The following is a 19,290-nucleotide window of genomic DNA, read 5'->3' on the forward strand; positions in this document are numbered from 1 at the left end:
GGAAAGTAGCAGAGCGATCTTTCTCAACTTCAGGGCTGGGTAGCCCTGGTCTAATGGAGAGATTAACTGCAGAGTTAGTTCCTCCAATGGATTCTCACCAATCTCTCCAAGAATCAAAGTTAGAATTTCACTTCCTGCAGTAAATGTTTAAAACGTCAGTTAACTGAAGAAGTCACACTGAATGTTTTGGTTTTCGTAAGAAGCTTATGCTTATCCAAAGAATTCAAATTACTTTTTTGAAACGGTACCGAATGTGTATTCAGGAAAATGGAGGCCATTTTGAACATTTATTTTAGGAAATACCATGCATTTGTACATATTTTTTCCACCTGCAAGGAGCATGAATACTCAGTTATCATAACTTAAATTTTGTTACTCAAAATTTTTGACAATCTCTATAAAAACTGGCTTTTTGAAAAAGTGATATGAGGTATTTTTTTTTAAATAATATACTAAATACTGCACCAATGGTGTGACAAATGAGAGTATGTAATTGTTGAAGAAACTTTTTGTTATTTATCTGTAGCTACAAATTTTGAACAGCCAACTAAATAATTTTTAAAGGATAACGAAAAAGAGCCTGCTTCTAGATAAAAACTGGCTATTTGAAAAAGTGTTAAGTGGCAAAAAAAATGACTTAATTAACCAATGATGTCAAAACACAAATTTAGTTACAATGCATAGAAAAGTTTGAGGGTTTTAGGAGTTCCATACCCCCATAAAGCTGAACAGATTTCGTAGTGTTATATGAAAAAGTTGCTCTTACGATAAGAAAGCCATGGATTCATGGCTTTCTTGAGTAGAGCCTTGAACAATAAAATGTCAATCCCTTTTTTACAGTTGTAGAAGAAGGTACTATCGCCCTTACAAATCAACTGTCACATTTTAAGGAATTGGAAGCAATACCTCCATCAGTGAATTCGCACAACCCTTTTGTGCCCCAAAGATTACCCCTAAGAAATAATCAAGATAACCCCCCTCCAGATGGAAGTGGTTCGTCAATGTGCTAGTAGTACCTACTCTCAGCCACTTAATAGTGCCACATCGGAACCACTTTTAGTGATTTTGAGACTGGATGAAATGATATGAAGCATGTGAAAGAGTGATTTATGTATGTAAAATTAGGGAGAGATTAACAATTTTATATATTATTCGACGTTATAAATAATATCAATGTATTTGATATTTGTGTTAGTCACATACTACGTGATCTCTGAAATGGGGCCACCTCCCAAGGTTTGTAAAGTTGAACAAGATGCCTATATCCCCTTTGCTTATTTTCCTACCCTGTTTCTACGAATCAATAGCAAATAAACTCACCTGTCTGGCATACGAAGGGTGGTTCTTTAATATTTTGATTGCAACAATCTCATTGGTGCCTTTCTTCCAACACTTGACCACTTGGCCAAAGGTGCCCCTTCCAAGAAATTCGAGCACCTCATATTGGTTGGCCATGGAATAGAGCACCTCATGTTGTACCAGTTGATAGTCCCCATCAGCACCGCTTCCAGAACCTGAAAGAAAATCGTTGAATAATGAGAAAATGAGTAGCTCATCTTTATACTATCAACATTTCTGTGAGCAAGACATGAAATACTTTAATGATGAGGCCATTGACCAAAATGTGGTACATATAACAAGAGTTTCTGTTGCCTTAACCTTAATTTTACTTCTGAAACTTAAAGGCCACTAAGTTTGCAACTCTCACCAAAAAACAAATAATTTACTTCTATTGCAATACTCACCTTGAGACGTGAAGGACAGGGTTTTAGAATAAATTCCCTTGTAATTTTTCACTTTGTAATAAACCACAGTAGAATGTTTTTCTGAGGACAACACAAGCACTACCGGAAAATCTTTAAGGCGCTCTATGAGAGGTGCCTGTGAGAAAGTAGCGATTCATATTGGATTTGAATTGCTGGAGATTACATCCATTTGGAAAAACGTTCTCAGGAAGTTTATTCCACATAAACGCAGTTCTCTAAGTCCCAGGTATACTAAGTTGAACCTCAAAACGATGTGCCAAGTCACTTGAACACCTCTCGTGAAAGTATCTATTGAAGGGAGACCAATCCCCAACCTTTCTTCGATGTTCCAGGCTATCAAGGTTGCAAATGATGTTCACGTCTCCAATCAGGCGGATGGCTATTCAGCAGCTTTAGGGTATGCTTAGGGGCGGAGCTCCATACATGAGAACAATACTCCAAAGAAGGTCTGATCTGGGCTTTATAAAGCATCAAAAGTTGCTGAGGTGTGTACAGTTTTCTGGTTCGGAACAGTGTTACAACTTTTGAGAAGCAGCCTTTGTATCCATTTTAACCCCCAACAAACTTATTGAAGCTTCGAAATGACTTCTAGATCCTCATTAAAATATGCAACCTCCTACTGCCGGTGAAGATGTGCATACGCCGCCGAATAAGTCGTTGGTATACAATAGAAAGAGAGTTGGAGACAATATAGATCCCTGAGGAACAGCAGCGTTGATGGTAAAAGTATTCAAGAGATATCCGTCAACGGCCACTTGCAGGGAGCCTCCTTTAAGTAAGTTGAAGAGCCATACACAAAATTGACACGACAAGCCATAGCTTCAAAGTTTGGCCAGCAAACCCTCATGCAACACTCAATGTTTCTCGATTGCGTTATTCTAAATATGGGTGATATTCGATAGAAGGTCGCCGAAAGCCATATTGATGATCGCTCAAGATGTTGAAGTCTTCCAAATATTTAAGGATATGGTGGTTTAGGTTTTGATAAATCCAGAGGAGAATCACTACCTACAACCATAGAATTTCTTGACAGTGAAAGAGAACATATTCAATCATCCGAAGAACATCTAGATGAATCCATTAAGGCAGAACCATAACCTGAGGAAATAATTCACTCCGATCTGGAAGAGATCTAGACATCCTCATGGAAGCCACTTACTGAGAAGGTAAATTATTCGGATCTTGAGGTGCAGGTCCAAAGGAAGATCCACAGGACTATCCATATAGCTCTGCAATCTAGAAGCTACCATGCTGGTTGGTCTTGTCATAACTTTTTTTACCGGCCTTAGCAGCCATCTAACTGAGCTTAGTGATAGGTGGAAAATTTGTGGTAATATGGGAACTAGTCTCTACCTGAATACTAATGTTTGTAGGTAAGTTAGGGTTAGGTTACTGATTTGATTTTAGTGAATATGTATGTCTGATATTGCTATTTGCATTGTAGATCTCCTACATAAATGAAAATTGGATAGGGTTGAGGTAAAACATGAAAAAATCACTTCTCAATTTACACTTAAGTTATTTGAGAAAACCTTCCGCTGTGTTCGAAATTTTTTTGTATTTTTTCCTATTTCAAAAGAATTAAATATAAATTTCAAAATAATAGAATTGAGTATAAGTCATCTCCTCATGACGCAACTTGGTTGGTGAAACGCGCGTCAAAAAGGGTCATGCAGTTCTGATATGCGGAAGAAGTGTTAGTTCAACATAATTTTTATTTTTCTAATTGATTCGGCCGTTACTTGATGAAGATCTAAAGTAATTTCAAAAACCACACCTCACGATTTGATCTTCGCAAACTTCACAAGTGATTTATAAATCACTTGAAGCGATTTATAAATCACTTGAAGCGATTTATAAATCACTTGAAGCGATTTATAAATCACTTGAAAAAGCTACCGTGCTAGTGATTTATAAATAAATTGAAAAAGCTACTGTATTTTATCAAGTGATTTATAAATCACTTGATAAAGCTACTGTGCTAGCGAAACATGTTGTAATGTATTTTTCAAAATAAAGTTTGTGAAGATCAAATCGTGAGGTGTAGTTTTTGAAACATAATTTTTATTCAGAATAGTCATTGGTTCCCGAATAATTAAAAGCAATGCTACAGCATAAAATTTTGTCTCAAAAAGTTCTTCTCTTACAATAAATCTTATATTTCAGAAAATAACTCCTATGAAGTTCTTTGAATTTCCAGTAAAAAATATTCCAAATACAAAATTTTTGCAATAAACAGTTTATCTTGAAAAAATATTAAACCGCAGACCCATTATTTCTCAGGGCAAAACTGTTTTCATAAGCGGTTTTCAAACAGCAGCTATCTAAATATTCATTGTATTGACGTAAATACTTAGTATCTAACATATTTGCCGCACGACTTAACTGTAAACAATATTTCTAATGAACACACACGAAGACACTATTTCGATTTGAAAACAAATGTAACCAGCGGCGTACGAAAGCATTTCAAACAACAGAAAAAACTTCAGGATGCTTTGTACCTACGGCAAAAAACTACAGAGGGTGATTCGTTAGGACGTTAAAAAAGGTTTCAGTTATTTGAAATACCTACTACGTAGTTTCTTCAGCCCTAAGTAGATTGAAATTATTAGATCATTCACATATAGTTGGGTCGAAAAAAATACACATGCGTCATCAACAAAATACACGATAAATCACATACTTTTATATAGTATTATTTTCTTTTACAAGCAAAAAAATACAAAACAGTTATAGTTTCTTTTTCATCAGTTTGTGACTTATATCATATGCTCAAAATGATGACGATGTGTATTCTTTCCTCTACCCAACTGTAAAGTACATATTCAATCAGGTATGTACATGTCCTATTGATATTGTTGATAAAAGTGATGCATCGAAATCCGGAACCTTCTGGAATATTCTCGCAAAACACTTCATTGGATCTGATATTTTCTTTAAGGGTGTGAAGTTATTTCAGATAGCGGTTGGAAATATCCCTAAATATTTTCGGGAATCGATTATTTGTTGAGCCAAAACATTGAAGAAAACAATAAATGAACAACTTGGCTAGTGAAAAGCGCATTGGAAAGTAATTTGAAAATTTCTAAAGAATTATTTTTGAATTGAAATGTTTTGCAAAACAAATCACAGTATAGATGAAAATATTAGTTTATCATTTTGGAAAATGCGAAATATAAGATTCAAATAATATATACAGCAAACAGAAAGAGAGTCAAAAAAGTGAACTGCTTTCGGTACGCCACTGATCGCCATCGTCCAAAGTTCAACTAGCATCATCTCGTATTTGCACTACAATACAGTTATAACAATAACACTTTATGGGGGCACATTCAAATCAAGAGTCGCGGCTTATGTAAACATAATATCGCCATAGAAATTCGTAGAAGGATAAGCAACAAAACACCAAATAATGTTATAAAATTGTGTTTTATCACCGTCCGCTTTTTTAAAAACATATTCGCGGATTCTTATACGAAACAAAAGTCTGTCTAAATCCGCATGACAGGGTCAATCAGAGGCAAACTGACTTTTGAAATTCATGCATCAAAACTGATTTGTTCGATTATATATGCTCGGGGATCTATTTTCATTAAATATAATGAATTTCATGAATAGGCCGCACACGGAACGAAAGAATAAAACAGAGATAAAGAGAAAAAGATAACGAGGAAACCAAGAAAAAAGGGAAAAGATAAATAGAAATACAGAGGAAGAAAGATGAGGGGAAAACAAAATAAGTTCAGAATTATTATTTGCAGCGATTTGAAAATTTATGTTTACTGTTCCAGAAAATTTTGTAAAATAAAAGTTTCTAATCGACATTTGACAATAGTATCTTATTGAAATTTATTTCAAAAACAAGATAGGAAATGATTTCTTAATGTTTCAATTCCATGAGGAAGATAGTGAGAGGAAGGTAGAAAAATATATAAGGAGGGAAGAAACAAGAGATACAAAGAAAGAAATGGAAAAAAGACAGCAAGAGAAAAAGAAAAAATGGTCAGAAAAAGAGATATCGACAAAAGATTTTGGGAATTCATAGCCACCAAATTTATTTTAAACACGATAATTGAAAAAAATTATTACCTATTTTTTTGCAAAACTAAATTTTCAAGACAGTCGATGAGACTAAGAGAAAGAATATAAAGAGAGAGATAGATAATGAGGCAAAATAGAGAATGAAAAAGAAGAATGATATGACCAAAAAAGGAACAGAGAGAGAGAGAGATATGTCAAAGACCTAGACAATGCCAGAGAATGAAAGAGATAGAAAAACATGAGATAAAGAGAGCAGCAAGAGAAAAAACAAGGTATCCGGGAACATAAAAGAACTCGAAGAAAGAGAAGACAATGAGCAAAAATATCGAAAACATTGGAAGAGGTCGAGAGTTATACAGATTCGCAGATTTCAGGTAACTATTCCAATAGATTTTTTTTACATAAAAATGCCTGTTTAACGTTTCTAAAAAATTCTATTTTCTCGATAGTCTTCAATTTTAACGTGCGATTCCAAGTAAGTTTATTAGCGGCGTTTACTTAAAATTTACGGTTTTGATGTTATACTTGTTTTCACATCATTTCTGTTGATACGAAAACATATTTTTGAATCATTTCTCGTGCTTTATGTTGAACAGCAATGAGAGATGAGAATGGACTACGGTATTTGTGACGTTTTCATCGCACGGAATCAAAATACCAAAAATATAGAGAACAGCAAAAAGTATAATGTACAATCCGAATGCCGTGACTAGAATAGGGCATATAATCATTCCGAATCTAAAACGATTATATTTAGAACGTTGTACAATATCTTGGCTTCGGGAGGCAGAATAAAGCGGCGCCAAAATACCTGGAAATTGTATTTCTACTTCTATTTTATAGTGTACCGCCGTTCACACGCAAAATATTTACTTTTCAAAGGGTATGCAGGTTATTGAAACATAAAATGTGTGATGGAAAATGAAAACAGCTATAATTCATTACTATTCTCAGTCCTATCAATAGTTTTCATGGCAATCGTAATCAAGTAATATTGATCATTATTGACACGAAAGACTAACTGATACAATTCAAAGTTATCTTATTCTGTTTTCGTGATAAATCGAACTTCAAAGTTGCATGCATTTTTTCATGCGAATGAAAAGTTAGTAACATTTTGGTGAAAATTTCATCAGGACTTAATTCGACAACCTTGAACAGTATACAGGGTGTTCCAAATTAAGTCGGCACCATTGCCAACTCCGTTATTATTGACGCTACAAATTCGGTTAAATTGACAAACTAGTAGTATTTTATTGGCCTTCTCGATGCCGAAAACAAAATATTTCATAAAAAGATATTTTTTCAAATGGAACACATGCATTTCGATTCGTAATAACATTCTCAACAACAAATCTTATATCACCTTTCTTCCTAAAGTGGAAAATGAGCGACTTATGTGAAAATATTATTTATTTATTTCACTAGCACAAAAATTTTCTTTGTTTTGACGAATAAAGAACTATAAAATATCGAGGAAATATTCAAAAACACCGTCTTCTTGTTGAATAAATATTTGGGCCCTTTTCTTGACACTAGGTGTTGCTTTCAACACAATTCGGCCATCAGATCTATTAATTATAGTTTCAATATAAATTTTCAGTTCATCTACATTAAAGTTTTATTTTGTGCACCTCATTTTTCAGAAATTACCAAAAATAAAAATCTAGAGGTGTCATTTCTGGTGAACGAGGAGGCCACTCAACAGGACCATTTGTAGCAATCCATCTCTTTCCAAAATAGTCTCGCAACATTCTTTTTACGCCTCTTAAATTATGTGCTGGTGCAAGATAATCGAAAAACTCTTCCAACACTGTAGTTAATAAATTAATGTAACGGGGTCCGATCAAAGAACTATGATAGAAAAATGGAGCGATAATTTTGCCTCTAAATAGACCACACCAAACATTAACACTAAATTGTCTGCGCATTGTGGGAATTGGCTAGAAATGGGTTATGTCTACTCCAATAATGAAAATTCTTTCTATTATACATCCCACAATTTGAAAAATTAGCCTCATCGTTCCATATAATATATCTATAGAAGTTTGGATATTGACTGCATTCATTCATAAACCACCAATAAACCCCCGATCGTCTGTTAGGGTTACCAGGTTCTAGTGTTTGCACTGATCTTAACTTATAAGGAGAAATCTTATGTTCCTTTAGAATTATTCAGATAACTGCATAGGTGAAAACTAAATGTATAGTTCAAGTAGAAGACATAGTGCCCCCTAGCTTCCAGCAATTCCCCTTAATAACACACACAACGCGGTACTCATCGCTACATTCTGTTGGTCACCGTAACATGACTTCAAATTTAATTTTATGACTGTTCAGCCAATCATAAAACTCGGTTCATAAAAATTATCCAATACGAACCGCCAATTCTTCAGTCCACGTGGACTAATTCGTTGCGGCATAATTCCTTTGTATTGGTTTCTTTGGCCTTTGACTTCGCCGACACCTTTAAGATTACTATATCAGTTACTTCGATTATACCTCGATACTTTTTAGAATTTTGACAACTTGTTTGTGAGGTCGATTTGATAGTTGATTCCGAAATTAAGAAGTATTTCATAATACGAAACAAGGACTTTATATTTGAAATTTTGTTAAAGATATATTTGATTGAGTAATACTAATCTAATAGTTATGTCATATATACATTCATGTACTTACTTCTGTTTTACAAAAATCAAATACCTTTTGGAACGTGGTATGAAAACGGAGTCTCGATGGTAGTGACGTAACTTAAATTTCCTTCGAAATGGAAAAATTCGGGTGTTACCATTTTTTTACAGAACTAACGAATAAAATTGAATTCAAATTTGTTTCCGGAAAGTGTCTATTGTACCCGGGCCTTGGCAGGTATCACCAACGGAGCCTCTGGGATAACATACGACCTTTTAGAGTACTTAGCATTGTATCCATGCAGGTGCTCCATTGATATCAACTTTTATCTATCAACATTCGCGAGACGATCTACGTCTCAGGCTAGATTATCGAATCAATACATCAAGAGATCAGATTGCAATACATTTATATTAGTCAAGGCGAAGAGCGTCATTAGATGTAACACTATAACGAGTTTCGATCGTCAAACAAAATATCTTTTTTTTTATCAACAAACTACGAAATTAATAATTATTCCTTCTATGGGCCTGGCAAAGAAAAGTCGACCGAATCTCGAGATAAAATAGTTTAGCGTATTGAAAGTAGTCTAACGATTTTGACAATTTATAAAGTAGCAATCTTCGCATCACTCTTATGATAAAACTGAAACCACAAATATGTTTCTTATTAGTCAGTGAGCTATGCTTGAAGACAGGCAGTAAAGAAATCTAAAGATATGCACTTTAAATGTTCAAGCCCTTCTCGGATATACCTACACAGTAGGTTGAATGGACTGACGCCTTTCAGAAAACAACTACTCCTCTGGCTAATACCACGAAGGGCGTTGGATTATATCCGACAGGCGTCGGATATACGTTCACTTCAGAAAAGTATTACATATCAGTTAAATAGTTAACAGACGAAACCTGTAAATCATAAGAGATATAATTATAAATGATTCACAAAATTTAGCCACCATCGATACCTTATTCAATATATGAAGAGTTTTTTGGGAATCTGTGTGTCTCATAAAAATAAATTTCAAGTGCATTTTATGAGATTCATAAAATAACATTGTTTTTGAAAGACCCCCCTTAGTAAAAATTATGATGGACATCAAATTCCGTCATAATCATACACTTGTGTGATTATTTCTTGTTATTGTTATTGTCATACACTACTGACCCACTTAACTAATTAATAAAGTTGTTTCCATGGATATAACGAACTCTTGCTAATAGTACCACATCGATGATCTTAATTGGCAAATCAGGAAATAATTCAACAATTTTTCACTTAAAACTAACATGCGAGCTTTCCACCACAGTCTTCGTCAAGTACTGTCTCAGAAATATGAAAAAAAAAACACAGAACAAATATTTTGAAAATAATTGATTTCCAAGTTTGTGATGAAGTAAAGTTTTTTTGTACTCTAATCCTATATTCTTATATCGGTGTTCCAAATATTAAGGCTGAAATCTTGTTAAAGATTTTTTTGTACATCCTTACCATGAAAAGGTGTTTCACTATTATTCAAAAACTTCAAAACCACTCAAATTTTGATAAGGATTCAATTCATCTCTTCATACTGAGTGAATAGCTGAACAGGTGAATATGATGCTTGTCAAATTGCGTGCAATTCTCATTCGATTTCCTTGTCGTCACAAGTCTGCATATGACATGCTCTTTCATAAACGCCCTTTTCTGCGTAGATACGGTGGTACTTTTACAATACGGCATCGTACAGTATTTGCTGATCACTGTTTCTTATTAAAGGCCTTCTCAACAATTTTGAGAAAAAATCACCAAAAACTTATGTTTACTTAAATTTTGTTGGCTCACATACATTATTCATTTCTATATGAATATAGATATTGAAACGAAAGCCGCCACTGTCCACGAGACAAAACTCAACGGACCAGATTCTCCTCAAACAATAATCCAAGGAGCCAACTTTATAACCTTGAGTATGTTTTTGTTGAAAAAATGACAACCAATTGTATTTGTGTACCGCAGTTTACATTTTGAATTAACCAAATGATGAGATAATGAATTAAGCCGTATGTGTAACAATTAAAGTTTCTATTCTTCACAAACACAATTAATTTCATAATTGAGGAAGTCATTTTCTCAAAGTAGGTGAAATCATTAATCTTATTACTCAATACTAATTTTAAATTTTATATCATTAAAAATGAAAATTTCACGGAATACGAAAATGTAGCTTCTATGTTGAATAAAACCGGCTGAGGTTTATGCATACAGGGTGAGAAGTATGACCATGTAGGTCTTGATAAATGATAAAACTTATCTAAGTTTCCAAACCATTGTTTTTCAGAAAATAATCTGAAATTTTCAATTAGAATAAGCAGTCTTGTATTTTAGGAAGAGTTAATTCTTACAACACATTCGTGGTTCAGCCTAAGACCACTGACGAGACCTTTGGTGGGCCGAAACAGAGCTGCCTAGTTGCCTTGCAGTGAAAGCTGCAGAGAGCGAATCTCATTCCTCGGTCTATGTTGTTACTTGGTTCCACAACAAACATACTGCCTTTGAAAGCTTCTTTTCGTTCTCTGTCGACCCCAAAGATGGCGTTATAGTAAGAGGGGATGCTATCGCCTCTACTTTCTCAGGCTTGTCCTTTAAGGATAGTTGAATTCAGAAATATAGTTGTGGTTCAGCCTACCACTATTTATTATTAGACCAACTGTGGGTTGAAAGTGTGCTGTCTGGTGTTGGTGTTCTTTTTGGATTTTGGTTTCAAACATGTTTTTACTGGTTATATTGGTATATACAATTGGACTAACAGATTCCACTTGCAGCTGAACACAATTTTTTTTTCATTTTTTTGTGCAGAAAAACATGTGAAACGTTTTGAAAAATTGGAGGGCGCGCTTGTTATATTTTGCGATTTTTTGGTTAGTTTTGAAAATGTACGAGGTATAATCAGAAAATAGAGGGAATTTTTGTTTTTTCCAATACTCCCAATACTCGAAACATTTGTCAAACTCAATCTTTGGGACAGCCTTCAGCTCTTTCGGAGATGCGTTTTCAATGCCATCTATGCTTCTCTTTATTTTTGCAAATTAGAAGTCACATAGACATGTCTGGCAAATATTGAGGCTGGGACATCATTACACCATTGTTTTTGGACAGAATTTCCCGAACAAGTAATGATGTGTCAGCGTGTGCATTATCGTGGTGCAAAAGCCATGAAATGCTTTTCCACAAATCCAGGCTTTTTTTCGGATAGCTTCAAGTAGATCATCAGCGACTACTTTTGATTGTGATTCGGCGATCGTTCATAGCCCTTTCTTTCATCGGTCGTCGATATGATGGAGCGTCCAGGGCGTTCGTTTTTTTTTTTCAACATCATTACGGTTATCTTGAAAACGATTATTCTGCTTAAACCATAGTTTTACTAACAGCTGACTCAGCATATCCCTCACACACTTTGTTACATTTCATTTTATTTTTTAAGCAAAACTTGATACACATCCATTTGTTTTAACAAACGAAAGTTGCCGGGCTCTTCACTTCTAACCTTGGCGGCTGAAACGAACAAAGAAAATAAACATAATAAATAAATTGACAATCGGACTCTCCAAACCATTGAGATTTGAAACTTCCCGTTATTTTCTGAACACCCCTCGTATATACAGATTGTCATTTCATGTAGATTTCATTTTCGAGTAGCACAGTTGCTCAGAATATTTTCACCTCAAGGTTCAACGTCTTTGATGGGTAGATGTTTTGTTTTTGAATAAATGGGAAGAGGAGAACAATTTCGAAAGGCGATTCTTGACGGGGCGGCTTCGAAATAGATATTCATTTAAGGGATTACCTCGAAGGTTTTGAGGGTTTCTCATTTTTCTTATACTCTTTAGTGTGAATTTTTCCGCAATTTGTACGTTGTTCAATGCTGGTTTTCAGCATACCAAGTTTGTATATAATTGGTAATATTACAAAAGTTTGAAAGAAAGCAGAAAACATTTTTCTGTTTCGAAATTTTCTCTATTTTGAATTTTCATAAAATAAAAGAGTGACAGTTTTTTATATAGGATTTTCCGGGTCAAGAAAAATCAATGGTAAGAAAACAAATGCAATCTTTGAAGCCTTCGGACTGTGGCGGAAAGCCTTGTGATTGTGTGTGTAGCAGTGTAAAAAGGTTGTCATTACATTTTTTCTTACCTTGCGGCTGGGGGTTGTTGGCCCCCGAAGCCGCCGTAACCTTGCTGTGGGCCGTCGTGGTTGCCGTTGTCGGACAATCTGTGGTATTGGATACGACAGCCGCCTCCTCGCAGCTATTAACATTCCCTTCGGGGGACCGTGTTTTTCGCTGAAACAAAAAATCATACCGTGAATAATCCATTAAATACTTTTCAACAGTATCATTACAAAAGAAGATTTTGCGATCTTATCTTATTTTTAGTGTCCGACCGAAAATTCGGTTTCGGTCGAGTTTCGGCAAAAAACGGGTTTTGGTTTCGGCGGCAAACCTGGCGAAACTACGACCGAAACCGAAGCTTCATTCGGGAGTTCACGCGCTGTGATCGTTCATGTTCGGCGCGTTGAATTTCATACAAGCGGCGAAGACATTTTGCCGCGTCCACGTGCCTAATCATGTCTTGACATACTTTATTTAGTACATAAATATCAAGTACCTATTGTGATATTAGGTAACAACTTGAATAAGTAAATTCATGTTGAATATTTTTGAAAAACCATTAAAAATATTCAAAAGAAGAATCTACACCTACTCAAATAAACACCTCACCTATTTTAAGTATTCTCAAGGTGCAAGTAATATTTTTTATTAAATAAAGGGTTGTTATGTTGATTTGTTGATTATCAATAAGTAAAAATGTCGAAGACATAAAAAAAATAAAAACTGACTGATTATAATAACGTTTTCTTTATTTTTCCTTCAAAACCTAATCCTTGTAAGGAAGTTTCGGTTTCGGCCGAAACTGAGACCGTTGCCGAAATTCGGTTTCGGTCATGAAAACCAGTTTCGGTCGGACACTACTAATTTTCATAAAAAAAGATTTCGAAGAACTGAAAGCGTTCTTAACAAATGTAGTTCGGTATATATATTTCGAGCAGTTGCAGTTTGACATATACTTCTGAAATACACTGCTTTTAGATATAGAAGTTTGAGCATTTCTCTTTACACACAAAAGAGTCAGAAATTTTCATTTGAAAAAGTCAATAAATTCCGACTTCTATTAAGAACTCAAAAAAAGAGTACAAAAAACAGTTAAAGCCAGGCTTGCACTGTTGAACTCAAAAGAGAAATCGACAGTGCTCAGAGAATACATCGAAGAAGTGAAATAATTGGCGGATTATAAACTGGTTGCCTGGATCCTGAGGATTCACAGGCAATGAAGAAACTGATGAATGTGCTATGCACAGATTGTCAGCTCCATATGTAGGCCTCGAACCAATTGTCAGTATTCCAAAACATCATAGTCATCTTCATTTTCATCAGGTTGGAATTTTTTTCCCTTACCTTTTCAACTGAGATTCGTCGGGACGAATGATTCATAACGTAAGGTGTTTTGGTGGCGACATAAAGGTCAATGACCTCTATGCCGCTCTGGCCTTGTGTACCCCTTCCTAACTGGGGTTTTTGATGACAATCTGTTCATTTTAACAGACTTCGTGGGGCCTTCACTCAACCGAGCGACAGGGTTTCTGAATCAAGTGGGATCGTCTATAGTGTAATCTATAGCTTCCCTAACTAATGAGTTATCATGAGTTTCCGCTGACTCGAAAACTCTCTGATTCCTCGACTGAATGGTTACAGCTTCAAATCTCCGCGGATGGCTTCATTCCGCACGAACCATGGAGCATTCACCAGCATCCTGAGAAGTTTGTTTTGCAACCTTTCCAAAATGGAGAGGTTTGACAGGACGGTTTGTCCCTAAGCACCTGAAGCATACATGATGACAGGCTTGAACATCGTAAAATTTATTTTCAAGATTGAGTTTTGAATTTCTATTGACCAGAGGATAGAGTTTAGCTATCCTCATCTGCACTTTGCTGTTGATATAATCAATGTGATTTGCCCAGGTGAGTCGGCGGTCTACCCAAAGACCTAGGTACTTAACTCGCGTTTGCCATTCGATCTCCCTTCCTGAAATCGTGACCCTTGTGTCTTGAGAAACTTTACGTCTCTCCAAGTCTATCGCCTGAGTTTTTTCTGGATTCACTCAAATCTTCCAGTCAAGGTACCAGCGTTCGAGGTCGCCCAATGCTCGTTGCATGTAGACGACGCCAACGCCCGACCCATGGAAGAAGCGAGGAGAGCCGTATCATCGGCGTAAAGCGAAACCTTCACGTTATCGAACCTCGGAAGGTCACTCACGTAAAGGCTGTACAATAGTGGAGACAGCACAGCTCCCCGAGGCACTCCAGCTTCGATTTCCCTGACGGGAGACAGGGTTCCTTCAACTCGGACCTGAAATGTTCCGCCTTTCAGAAAGGACCTAATTCACCGGACCAGACCCCGAGGCAGATCGAAATCGAGCATTTTGTGTAGCAGGCCTTCGTGCCAGACTCGGTCGAAGGCTTTCGAAATATCCAGGAGGACGAGATGGATTGTCTTCCTGTTGTTCAGCTCTGAGATGGAATTTTCCACCATTCTCAGGGCCTGCAGCTCGGTGGATTCCAAAACATGGTATTGCACTGAATCTGGAAATGGATCCTGCTCCACGACAACGCCCGTCCGCACGTTTCACAAATCACGGTCCGAATATTAAACGAATTGAGCGTCGAAATTCTGTCTCCCTAGACCCCTCGCCAACCGACTACCAATTTTTATGATGACGGAATTAATATATATTGTATATCACAATCATTCACTTGAGGTAATTTGTTGCTTAAGAGAAACAATAATCAAGGAAAACATATAACTGATGGAAATGGCTGGATTATTCTCGGAAATTATAAAATCTAGACGGCAGTGAGAAAACACCTCTATAGAGATAATTTTACTTTGTATTCTCTGAAAAATGCACGCATACATTTTTTAGAAAAAAAAAATGTTTTTGAAGATTGACAGTGAAAGAATCCAGGATTATTTAGAGTCTACACATCTATAACTTACTATTTATTTGATTCAAGAGGAATTCAAAGATTTTACTTTTAGTTTCGCAATCGCTTCGGAAAAATATTCTTCAGATGGGCGACTATTGTGTTTCCTGAATATATGTTTTTTGAAATTAGGTACATTTTCAAATCAAACCTTCGAAAATTAAAGTAGAACATGCATTTACAGCTACCATTTCGTGGCGCCCTCTATTGACATGAGCATCCCTTCCCCGATCGCAAATGTAGGCGACCAAAGGGCTCACGGATTCTTATCTAATATCTAATATGAGTTCCAATTCGTTCACTGTATCAATGTGAGTTTGTATTTTTACTCGAGTTTGAATTATGTTTCGTTGAATACGTTATTGGCGCTTTTGTGATCATGGGAATGATAAAAGAAAGGCTATACGATGCGGAGGGAAAACGATTGTTCGCAAGTAAGAAAAGACGTAGCAGTAGTAGAATCGTCGGAATGAAGTCATTAATGAAGATGTATGTGCTCAAAAACACTTGAAATGTTGACAGTAGCATACGGTGATTGTACTCCGAGTCAGAAAAATCGTTAAAAGTATTACCAGCTTCTCACGGAAGGTCGCGAAGATGTGAATGACGACGTTCGCCCAGCTCATCAACAACCGATGAAAATGTTGAGAAAGTGAAGAAAATTGTTATGGGTAATCGTGGAACCACTATTAGAGAAGTTGCTAAGAATGTCGGCATATCGGTTGACTCATGCCATGCAATTATTTCGGAAATTTTGGACACGAATGTGTGGAAGCAAAGTTCGTTCCAAAATTGTTGAATGACGTTAACGGCGATACGGATTTGCTTAAAAGGGTCGTAAGTGTTGACGAATGATGGGTATATGAAAATGACATCAAAACCAAAGTCCAAGAGTTCAGGAGAGCCAAGACAAAAAAACACGCCAAATTCTGTCAAATGTCAAGGTTTTCGTGGTCACACGGTCACAAAGAGAAAACATCCGATATTGTGGAAAAACAATTCATGGCTTTTACATCAAGATAAAGCACCTGCTCACTCGTTATTGCTTGTTCGTGTTTTTTTTTACCAAAAAACAACACCTCACTCTTGCCTTAGCCACCGTATTCACCAGATTTGCTTCCCTGCCACTTTTTTCTTTTCGCATGATTGAAGAGACCCATGAAAGAACGCCATTTTTCAACGATTGAGAAGATAAAAACCGAATCACTGAGAAAGCTCAAGGACATACCAGAAATTCTTCGAAGATTGAAAAAAAAACTGGCACAAGTGCGTTATATCTTAAGGAGACAAAATAGAAATTGATTAATAAATCAATATTTTTAGAGAAAAATGAAAATATACCTTATATTTTGAACAGACCTGGTATGTATACCCACCCATTTCTTAACACTTATTATTATCAAAGTTATATGTCTTTTATGCAGATTTGGAATACAGGTTGTCGAAGTTTCAATTATTGAGGAATTACTTGAATTTTTCGAACATCTCTAAAAAACTCCGTTTTTTACCAAGAATCATATTGCACGAAAGTTCATTAGTAAATTTTCCATGAAGCACAAAAGAATACGTATAATTGAAATAGGTATTTCCAATTTTAGGAAATCCGGTAACCCTCAGTATATGCTATTATTTTTGTTTTGGGATATATTTTCTTTAAATTGTAATTGTTATCTTTCGTTAACCGTATTCTCGGAAAATAATGTATACCTCAATGTTTATCAGGTATTCCCGGACTATTACTTTGAAACCCTTTTAAATGGAATTGTAATACCTACTTGGTATAACATGGTTATTCAGAGGTATGACTGAACGGTCGTATCCGATATGGTACTTTCCAATAAACAGTCCTTGTGTTACGCCTCATCAAGCGTGTGGTAATCGAAACCTATCGATTCGTGTGGATTATTATTTGTCAAAAATTGATAACCTTGTATATTAGTCACTTTTCTAGGACGTCGTAGAAAAATAAAATGTTAGGACTAGGTCAACTACCGACAATTCTAATAGCACTTTTCCAACTGCATCTGCTCAAGTTTCGGAAATGAGTAGCAACTATGTGTCTGCCGTAGCTTCAACCATTCAAAATGTGGAAACGACTGACAATATTTCCCAGAGATAGAAATATATTCGTTCTGATCTTCTTTTTATGAATCATGTTTTTTTTTCAGTTTTTATACAGGTATATCTCTACAGGGGCGATGTTTAGCAGATATCGGATATTTATTGAAGCAATTAGAAAGATTCTAGATACCCGGAGAAATTGCAAATTCGTAATCCACCACGATAGTAAACATACAACTGAAACGTCAGTTAATACGTCAAGAAGAGTACTTCGATCACGCCACTGAAGATGGCTGCCGCAGTTGCAGTTGAATCGTTTAGAGATTGTAACCAAAGAAGAGCACGGCAAAACTCGGACACCAACAAAAACATTGAAGACCTGGTCAGGTCCGATATAAGACAGGCAGATAGTATTCGCAGAGTATGTATGTAAGAGAATCAACAACGGCTTTTTCACTTTACCACTGTTGAATACCCTGTAGCTATAGGAGAGTGTTATGGCAGGCCTACTTGCCAAGCCGAATATTTGTGGTTCTGTCTTACTTCTCGAAGTGGCAGACTGATTGCCGATCAAGTCCTCTCAAAATTGAGGAAAATGAATCAATCTCTCTCGCTAGCTAACCTGAAATATCACTCACCAATTCAAGTAATCGGCACTCGAAAGTGTTCGGTACCCAAACAGTCGGCATTTTCCTCATTCTAGAGAGGATTTGATCGGCGATCAGTCTGAGACTTCTTCGGAAAGTAGGACATCACCACAATTATTCGCCTTCGAAAGTAGGCCTCCCATTTAACACTCTCTCATAGCTAGGGTATACACAAAAGCCAGTGTCTTAGAAATCAGTCACAGAATAAATGAAAAATGTGTGAAATTATTGAAAACAGTACATACAGTGCATTTCTTCAATGTCCCCCCTTTTATTTTTTGAACGGGGTCAACTCAAAAAATTGAAATTTAGAATAATGAAATTAATGCGTGAATATTTCATTTTGATGTGAAATTGACAGATGAAACTTTAAAAATGGCGGCCAGCCATCTGGGAAAAAAATTCAATGGAAAGGGGGGGTCTTGTGACCCATCATTTTGAAGCACCTGCCGAATACTTCACAACCCTAGACTATGAAGTCAATATCTTCACCTACTACAAAATGGCGAAACATTTAATAATTTCCTGAAGACAAACACAATAATATCTATATTTCTAGAAATATTCCTTTTTATCTACCATATGGCAATTCCAACAACCCGATAAGGTTTGTTAAGTTATTTTTTGTTTACAGAAACGTCAAAAAATGTCAGTACGACAACGAACATCATTGTTCAGTTAGAATATTCTCATTTATTTTTCGCTTTTACTAGTAGAAAGGTACCAATGGTCCAATGGTAAATTCTCGTCCTTTGGCAGAAAAAAATTGAAGCGATTTTTATTTACGGTGTGAAACTACTGTTGACCCTCTCATCACTGAAATCGTCGAAGCGAATCCTAATGAATTCGATATGGATATTGTATTCCAACAAGATGGAGCACCACCACATTACTCCAGACAAGTAAGAAACTATTTGGATACTACTTTTCCCGGTCGTTGGATTGGCCGTCGAGGTCCTACATAATGGCCAGCCCGCTCGCCATATTTGACACCTTTAGACTTCTTTTTATGGGGCTATTTGAAGCGAAAGTTGTACGAAACTGACCTGCTTCAATAT

The 19,290-nt window shown here is 36.0% G+C and overlaps 1 protein-coding gene across 5 annotated transcripts in view; it reads right to left on the minus strand.

The window, feature by feature from the left end:
- Nucleotides 1-19,290, minus strand: part of Hipk (Homeodomain interacting protein kinase) — a 58,088-nt gene that overhangs the window by 24,221 nt on the left and 14,577 nt on the right. For 3 of the 5 annotated variants that reach the window (XM_023174396.2, XM_023174399.2, XM_074182139.1), the window contains exons 3-4: nucleotides 12,606-12,765; nucleotides 1,321-1,514 (exon numbers count right to left, since the gene is read on the minus strand). In XM_023174396.2, coding sequence (XP_023030164.2) covers nucleotides 1,321-1,514; nucleotides 12,606-12,765 — 354 coding nt within the window. Of the gene's footprint in view, nucleotides 1-1,320; nucleotides 1,515-12,605; nucleotides 12,766-17,299; nucleotides 17,626-19,290 lie in introns of those variants that run through there. The other 2 variants (XM_074182140.1, XM_074182138.1) reach the window with 2 other exon arrangements.

Source organism: Leptinotarsa decemlineata, unplaced genomic scaffold (assembly GCF_025532065.1).
Source record: "Leptinotarsa decemlineata unplaced genomic scaffold, Ldec_3_MD MMD2_tig00026328_RagTag_RagTag, whole genome shotgun sequence".
Classification (NCBI taxonomy): domain Eukaryota; kingdom Metazoa; phylum Arthropoda; class Insecta; order Coleoptera; family Chrysomelidae; genus Leptinotarsa; species Leptinotarsa decemlineata.